Source organism: Panthera uncia, unplaced genomic scaffold (assembly GCF_023721935.1).
Source record: "Panthera uncia isolate 11264 unplaced genomic scaffold, Puncia_PCG_1.0 HiC_scaffold_1380, whole genome shotgun sequence".
In the NCBI taxonomy this organism is placed as follows: Eukaryota; Metazoa; Chordata; class Mammalia; order Carnivora; family Felidae; genus Panthera; species Panthera uncia.
The window spans coordinates 1-9115 of record NW_026058009.1 but is presented as its reverse complement, the minus strand read 5'-3'; the positions used below and the strand labels follow the sequence as shown (position 1 = coordinate 9115).

The 9115-nt window shown below is 40.9% G+C and overlaps 1 protein-coding gene across 1 annotated transcript; it reads left to right on the top strand.

Annotated features, from left to right (window-relative positions):
* The first annotated feature begins 1716 nt into the window (after positions 1 to 1716).
* On the top strand, positions 1717 to 2600 carry LOC125916992 (interferon epsilon-like). The gene has a single exon (XM_049623256.1). It carries the CDS (start codon positions 1892 to 1894, stop codon positions 2516 to 2518), a length of 627 nt encoding a protein of 208 aa, XP_049479213.1. The 5' UTR covers positions 1717 to 1891; the 3' UTR covers positions 2519 to 2600.
* The last annotated feature ends 6515 nt before the right edge of the window (positions 2601 to 9115 follow it).

Here is a 9115-nt window from a genome sequence, read left to right as displayed (position 1 = left end):
ACGAGCATGGGAAGGGCAGAGAGAGAGGGAGAGAGAATCCCCAGCAGGCTCCACACTGTCAGCACAAAGTCCCACATGGTGCTCGATCCCACAAACTGACCATGACCTGAGCTGAAATCAAGAGTCAGATGCTTAACCGACTGAGCCACCCGGGCACCCCAAAGACATATATTTTACACCCTGAGAAAGCACTATAAAAATAAAGTGGTAAAGCTAATAAACCAATAGTGGAGATAAAATGGAATCATGTTTTGAAATCAATCCAAAAGAAGGGAAAAAAACATATGAACAATTAGAAAACAAATAGCAACATGGTTAGATGTAACCCTGCTATATGACAATCATACTTACATACTCACATAAATGTAAATGTGACAAAAATATATAGCCATGCATAAGACAGAACAAGAAAAGTGTTTTTAAAAAGGTATACAATGCTGTGAGGATCCAGAAGACAGATTATAGCTTCGTAAAAGAAATCTACATCCTAAAGAAGTAACCCTTAGTCCTTGCACAGACACATATTAGAGGTGAAGGAGGTAACACAATGGGTGATATTTCTGAGAGAGAAGACACACACACACACACACACACACACACACACACACCTCTGCTAGGTGTATTAAGGAAATAGTGAGTCATTAACTTTATCTGGAATTCAGTTTCCCTTACCTTATATTTGGAGCAACAGTGGGAGATAAGATTGGAAAGGTAGATTGAAGGCATATTTGGGAGGACTTAAAATGTGGAACTGGGTATTTGTAATTCAAGAGGCATTATTAATGTAAAGATAGTAGCTTTGCTTTACCATACTTAGTGGTATCCGAGGGAATGTACATCAGCCAACTGCCCAACCTTTTCACATATAACTTTATCATTTATAATGATTACATGGCATTTAATTATATGGATATACCAACATTTATTTATCCATTTCCCTATTATTGGACCTATAAGCCATTTCTAATATTCTGCAGTTGTAATAACTTTATAATGACCTTCTTTTGCTAATTTTTTTCTGATTCACATTACTTTCATAGGTTAGAAACTTAGATATTGAACTACTTTAGTAAGATATAAAACAATTTGGGATGCCTGGGTGCCTCAGTCTGTTGAGCGTCCGACTCTTGGTTTCTGCTCAGGTCATGATTTCATGGTTTGGGAGTTGGAGCCCCATGTCAGGCTCTGTACTGACAGTTAGGAGCCTGCTTGGGATTCTCTCTCTGCTCCTCACCTGCTCTCTCTCTCGCTCTCTCTCAAAAATAAATAATGAATAAACATTAAAAAACAATTTTAGATTGCTCATACATATTTTAAGGTTAATTTGCTCAAGCGTTTGCACAAATTTACAGTTCTACTTGAGTTTTTAAATTTAGTAGTCTGTATAGATTTTAATTCCCTGTCCCCCCACCCCCTGTCCAAGCACCCTATAGGTGCTGCTAAGCCTGTGATAAATATTACTCCATGAAAGAGTACTCCTTTAAAAAAATACTCTCAATAAAAGAACTTTAATAAGCTTGACTAAATATTTAGAAAGCATATTGTGTTGAGTGAAACTTTGTATCTAATACATAATGAGAGTAATAGAAAATCATATTGGGTGACTAGTCTGTAATTATCCAAGGAACACATACAATGAATCAAGTTCTTTTGGTTACTTCGTTAAACAGCCAACACAATGGGGAAAGTGGAGGAAATGTCCCATAAACACTATGAAAAGGGAACCAGAAAACCCAGTATGTAATCTTGGAGTAATGACAGCATCAGAAAACAAAACCAACAAAAGAGAACACCTTCCAGAACAATCTGAGCTGCATGAAAGGCAAACATTCACTAAAGTTGGAGCTTTCCTAAGTCTGCCCAGAGATAAGTGGCATATTTGACCTTCACCATGATTAACAAGCATTTCTTTGAAATTGTGTCGGTGCTGTTGGCCTCTTCTACTATCTTCTCCCTAGAGTTGAAACTGGCTCTCTTCCAACAAAGAGTAAACAGAGAGAGTTTAAAACTCTTGAGTACATTGCAAAGCTCATCAATTCAGCAGTGTCTGCCACACAGGAAAAACTTCCTGCTTCCCCAGCGGTCTGTGAATCCTCGTCAGTACCAGGAAGGACAAGCACTGGCCATTCTTCACGAGATGCTTCAGCAGATCTTCAACCTCTTCAGGGCAAATACTTCTTCGGGCGGTTGGGAGGAAAGCCACGTGGAGAAGTTCCTCACTGAGCTTCATCAACAGCTGGAATACCTAGAAACACTCACAGGCCTGGAAGCACAGCAGGACAGCAGCATCTTGGGGAGTGAGAACGTTAGGTTACCGATTAAAATGTACTTCCAAAGGATCCACGATTACCTGGAAAGCCAAGAGTACAGCAGCTGTGCCTGGACCATTGTTCGAGGAGAAATCAACCGGTGTCTCTTCTTTGCACTCCAGCTGATAAGAAAGATAAGCAAACGAGGAATGCATTCCTCGAAGAATGTGGAGCATGAGCCGAGGGCAGACTTTAGAAGCATAGGGTAGGTGGAGGGGCGGGAGGACTGTTCCAGAGACTATTATTTCTTCTTGTCATTAATTGCTTTGGTTTCGTGTGTGTAGATATATGTATATTTACCTGTCCTTTAAGATTATGTGTAGTGACTACAATGGTCTTTGTTTTGTAATGTCACTTTGTATTTTCCATTCATCTTAAATTTTCATGAGATAAAATAGATTCATCAGTATTTCATACTTGGTTCTTCAAATGGGTTTATTTTCCTCAGAGTAAATGAGGTACGTTTCCACTGTACTAATTTCTTAACTTAGCACATCCATTGATTTCTTTGCCAGAAATTGGTAGAAACATTAAGAAGTACAAGGAATAATGTGCATTGCCAGACTTGAAAATGTCAATACACACTGAATATCTGTTACAGGTGACACAATAGAAATATGGCCAAAGGTCACGAACAGCAGATTGCAGAGGGAAAACAAATGCATGAAAACAGGTTCAACCTCACTTATAATGATAAAAAATACAAATTAAAAGTGAACAGCATGCCATTCATAACAGCTGAAGGCCTACACTTTCGTGGAGATTTTGGAGAGGGATGCTCCTATAATTTGCCAGAGCGCTGGAAATTGGTAGGATCACTGTAGAGGCAATATATTGATATCTGTTAAAATTACCATCTTTGATCCATAAATTTGAAATTGATCTTATAAAAATGCTTGCATATGTGTCTGATGGCGTGCATACAATACTGTTCACTGCAGCATTATTTATAATATCAAAAGACAGGAAACCACTCAAATTCTTTTAGTTTGAGACAGTTGAAGTATAGTCACGCAAAGGAACACCACCTGGCTGGACAACAGAGTGAGGATGCTCTTCCTATACTGAAAGAAAAGAGTAAAAAAATAGGCAAGATGAAGAACAGTGTGTATAAAGTGCTGTATTTGACATTAAAATGTAAAACAAGGGGCGCCTGGGTGGCTCACTCGGTTAGGCGTCCAACTTCGGCTCAGGTCATGATCTTGCGGTTCGTGAGTTCGAGCCCCACGTTGGGCTCTGTGCTGACAGCTCGGAGCCTGGAGCCTGCTTCGGATTCTGTGTCTCCCTCTCTGTCTGCCCCTTCCCTGCTCGCACTCTGTCTCTGTCTGTCTCTCAGAAATAAACATTAAAAATTTTTTTTAATAAAATGTAAAACAAATTTTCTATTTGACCTAACTTGTGCATGAACAAATAAAGAATATATAAGAATAAACTACAATGATGACCTGTGTTTTGGGGAAACGAGGCTAGGGGAAGAAGCAGGGGGAGGGAGGTTTTCCAGCATATTTTTGTATTTTTAATCATGTGAACATTACAAATTAAAACAATAAATGAAAATGTACCTAACAAGTCAGAGTTCTTAGAAATACGCATGAAGGAGTCTTGCTGGCAAAAGGAAGTGTTAGATGAAGGGTAGAAGAAACAGGACTGCTCCAGCCTTCCCCTGGAGGGGAGGGGAGTGGCCAGGAGAAGGAGGAGGGCTGCACAGAAGGGCACTCGTGCCAACCAAGGGAGGGGGTTTCCACTCATGAGAGCTGCTAGGGATGAAAGGATTCCAGCTCTTCCAGCCGGGAGCTCCCCGAAACCATGATGGAACAAATGCGGGGCCAGAGAAACTGAAGTTCAGTTGAGACTTGGTGGCTTTCCCACGGCCACGGTGACCTTCACCCAATGTAAGAAGCAGAGCCATGGTCCAAAATTCTGGGGCTAGTTCTGCCACTTTACGTCATGCTCTGTTTTTGACTCATTGTATAATTCGAGATGAAATCTATCACTTAATGTGAAAACTTGCTGAAGAACAAAACACATTTCATTTCGGTTTAATTAGTGTTAGTAAGTGTATTCGTCGTTGGCCTGTGCTTTCGGATTTGGCTTCAGAGGAAGGAGGATGAGCTGAATAGGCTCCTGAGTCTGAGGCAGGGCCAACTGCCAGAGAGGAAAAGGGCAGAGAAGCAGAGGCAGTCTTGGTCCACGTCACCTTTCAACCCCTGTGTACCTTCAAGTTCACCTAGAGGTAGGGAGGTGGAGAGAGGAGAGGCATTTACCACACTTGACTGCAAATACAGGTCATTTGCTTCACATGATCAGTAGAATTTTTGTTTTCTTTAAACCAGGAAGTTTTCAGAAGCAAATCCTTCATTTAACACATTATTCGATTCTCAAGTTAACCTAGCAAGATAGTTTCTGTATTATCTTCTTTTCTGAAATGAGAATAACAAGACTTTAAAGGTGAAGTAACTTGCTCAAAGTAATGTAGCAAGTCACGGAGCCAGTAAATGCCAGAGCAGAGATTCTCCACCAGATCTGTCTGACTCAAAAGAGTGCACTCTGTTCTAGACCCCACAAACCCGAATGGCATTGTGCGAGATCTCTGCGAAATAATAATGATAACAAGCATGACGACAATTTGCTCCTGGCTTTCCTTATTCAAGTTCACATACTGTCCGCAGTCTTGAATTAGAGAAAGAACATTTTCTCCCCCTGGATATTTCTTTCCTAAGAACTGAAGAGAACAGAATGGAGAAGAGGCCAAGTAGAAATTTACAGTAGTTAATATGTACTCCTATCTAGAAGCTAAAAGCAATACTGTACATGCTAATGTTTCCCCAAACATTTAGCTTTATTAGGTTGACATCCTACTTGTATTACTGTCTTAACTGCTTCATACAAAATAAAAATTGCTTGCTTTTAAATATGTGTGCTCTCTTAAAACTTTAAAACCAGAGTTCTAAACTTGGAGATATTGAGGAAGATACATACTTTATTTTTTTATTTTTTTGTGTGAGCTTTTATTTATTTTTTATTTTCTATTTTTTAAATATGAAATTTATTGTCAAATTGGTTCCCATACAACACCCAGTGCTCATCCCAAAAGGTGCCCTCCTCAATACCCATCACCCACCCTCCCCTCTCTCCCACCCCCCCATCAACCCTCAGTTTGTTCTCAGTTTTTAAGAGTCTCTTACGCTTTGGCTCTCTCCCACTCTAACCTCTTTTTTTTTCCTTCCCCTCCCCCATGGGTTTCTGTTAAGTTTCTCAGGATCCACATAAGAGTGAAAACAGTATCTGTCTTTCTCTGTATGGCTTATTTCACTTAGCACAACACTCTCCAGTTCCATCCATGTTGCTACAAAGGGCCATATTTCATTCTTTCTCATTGTCACATAGTACTCCATTGTGTATATAAACCACAATTTCTTTATCCATTTATCAGTTGATGGACATTTAGGCTCTTTCCATAATCTGGCTATTGTTGAGAGTGCTGCTATAAACATTAGGGTACAAGTGCCCCTATGCATCAGCACTCGTGTATCCCTTGGGTAAATTCTTAGCAGTGCTATTGCTGGGTCATAGGGTAGGTCTATTTTTAATTTTTTGAGGAACCTCCACACTGTTTTCCAGAGCGGCTGCACCAGTTTGCATTCCCACCAACAGTGCAAGAGGGTTCCCATTTCTCCACATCCTCGCCAGCATCTAGTCTCGTGATTTGTTCATTTTAGCCACTCTTTCTGGCACAAGGTGGTATCTCACTGCGGTTTTGATTTGTATTTCCCTGATGAGGAGCGACGTTGAGCATCTTTTCATGTGCCTGTTGGCCATCTGGATGTCGTCTTTAGAGAAGTGTCTATTCATGTTCTCTGCCCATTTCTTCACTGGATTATTTGTTTTTCGGGTGTGGAGTTTGGTGAGCTCTTTATAGATTTTGGATACTAGCCCTTTGTCCGATATGTCATTTATCTTTTCCCATTCCGTTGGTTGCCTTTTAGTTTGGTTGATTGTTTCCTTTGCAGTGCAGAAGCTTTTTCTCTTCATGAGGTCCCAATAGTTCATTTTTGCTCTTAATTCCCTTGCCTTTGGGGACGTGTCAAGTAAGAAATTTCTGCGGCTGAGGTCAGAGAGGTCTTTTCCTGCCTTCTCCTCTAGGGTTTTGATGGTTTCCTGTCTCACATTCAGGTTCTTTATCCATTTTGAGTTTGTTTTTGTGAATGGTGTGAGAAAGTGGTCTAGTTTCAACCTTCTGCATGTTGCTGTCCAGTTCTCCCAGCACCATTTGTTAAAGAGACTGTCTTTTTTCCATTGGATGTTCTTTCCTGTTTTGTCAAAGATGAGTTGGCCGTACGTTTGTGGGTCTAGTTCTGGGGTTTCTATTCTATTCCATTGGTCTATGTGTCTGTTTTTGTGCCAATACCATGCTGTCTTGATGATGACAGCTTTATAGTAGAGGCTAAAGTCTGGGATTGTGATGCCTCCTGCTTTGGTCTTCTTCTTCAAAATTACTTTGGCTATTTGGGGCCTTTGGTGGTTCCATACAAATTTTAGGATTGCTTGTTCTAGCTTCGAGAAGAATGCTGGTGCAATTTTGATTGGGATTGAATGTGTAGATAGCTTTGGGTAGTATTGACATTTTAACAGTATTTATTCTTCCAATCCATGAGCATGGAATGTTTTTCCATTTCTTTATATCTTCTTCAATTTCCTTCATAAGCTTTCTATAGTTTTCAGCATACAGATCTTTTACATCTTTGGTTAGGTTTATTCCTAGGTATTTTATGCTTCTTGGTGCAATTGTGAATGGGATCAGTTTCTTTATTTGTCTTTCTGTTGCTTCATTATTAGTGTATAAGAATGCAACTGATTTCTGTACACTGATTTTGAAGAGACGAGTTTGGGGGCTCAGAGTAAAGATAAGCTCATTTGTACTCATAGGCTGGGTCATCTGAGTTATCCTTGTCACATATACATGTATGAGCTAAACAGATTATTAAATCAAAAAGCAGGTTACAAAATAACTAGTACCATCATAATTTCTATAAATAAAAATGCCCATAAAATGTCTGAAAAGAATTGCGCTAAAATGTTCACAGTAGTACTATCTGAGTAATAGAATTTCCGTTCCAGTATTTTTGAATATTATTTTCTTTTATTAAACTTTATTTATTTTGAGAGAGAGAGCACACATGAGCAGGAGAGGGGCAGAGGGAGAGGGGGAGAGAGAGAATCCCAAGCAGGCTCCACACGGTCAGCCCAGAGCCCAACGCGGGACTTGAACTCACAAACCGTGAGATCATGACCTGAGCTGAAGTCGGACGCCCCACTGACTGCACCACCCAGGCTCCCCTAAATATGGCTTCTTGTAGAGATTTGGCTTAAGATACTTATCACCTGCACTAAATGAAGCCCCATCTCCAGTGTGTATCAGAATCATCTGGAGGGCTTGTTAAAATACAGGGGGCATGGCTTCACCCCAGTGTTTCTGATCCACTAAGTCTTATAGTGGGGAATGAGTATTTGCATTGCTAACAATTTCTAGATGATTTTGATGCTTTTGGTCCTCGGACTCCACATTACAGCCCATGCCTCTGTTTCTTGATAGCCTTGGTAGACTGTTAACAGCTGAAGACATGGTCTCTTTGAGGTTACTGATCTCATATTTTCCCATAATACCTAGAGAGAAGTGAGCCTCTCAGGTGGGAGATAGTTGGTAAGGATAGTTTTTTTTTTCTTTTTTCTATCACTGCCTTTTCACAGCAGCGGATTCAATGGTCTTTCTCCTTCTTAAAGAAGCTGGATGTAAAGACTCTAATACGCCAGGTGACAGTAACTGTCTCTTCAGGAAGATGATCCAACCCAAGTTTTGTTTCTGTAACCGTGTCTGTTCCTCATGCCTATGATCGTGTGACATCAAAACTGCAACCATAACAATATCCGATTGGATGAAGAATATGGTGTGAACACAGGGAAATCAAACTTGTGAAAGACAGAGGATTCCAAGGTGGAAGATGGCAGACGGTTCAATAATCTCTTCTGTTGAGAAATGTAGATGTTTGGCAAATACAGAGACTTGGGAGTCATTCTTGGAATTGCCTTTGGCCGAAATGAGTCATTTAGCCCCAGTTTTCTCCCCTCTATCCAAGGACTGGATGTGGAGGGATAAAGGCTCAGACCCCTCACTCCACCCCTGAAGGGTCATCGCAGTCTCAGAGCCCCTTCCCCCACCCGGGTTTTGACCAAAGCCACACTGTGACTGCACAGCCCCTCGGCTTTTCCTCCGTTCCTCATCCTGCCTGCTCTTCTCACATGCGTTGAGCCCGTAGCACTCCCTACTAAACTCCTCACATGACACTTTTTGTCTCAGAGTCCGCTTTCTCAGCACCTGACCTCTGAAAGCATAACACACAGACCTTCCATCTGGGGCCACAGAAAACCCAAACTCACATGCTATTGCCTTGGCCAGGTACAGATTCGCTTCCTAATATGTGCTAATATCTCATTCTGGCTCTTTAGGACTCCTTAAAATTTTTCACAGAAAGCCCTCAGAGTCCAATCTGTCTAAATCTATCTGCCCCTCCAGAGTACAACTTTTATCACGTCCCAGACCACACTGTACAATGATGGGTTAGTTCTCTCTCAACTAAGGTATGACCTACTTCATGGTGGGGAAATGGCTTCTGAACTCTTTGCCTAGCACATTCCTGAACACATAAAGGGACAATCTAAATACTGAATGAGTAGGGAAATTTAAAGTGCAGCATTAACAGAGGGGGGCACCAGGGTGGCTCAGTTGGTTGAGTGTCTGACTCTTGATT

Excerpts from the sequence above, each read along its gene's own strand:
- LOC125916992 (XM_049623256.1), top strand. The coding sequence starts at position 1,892 with ATGATTAACAAGCATTTCTTTGAAATTGTGTCGGTGCTGTTGGCCTCT.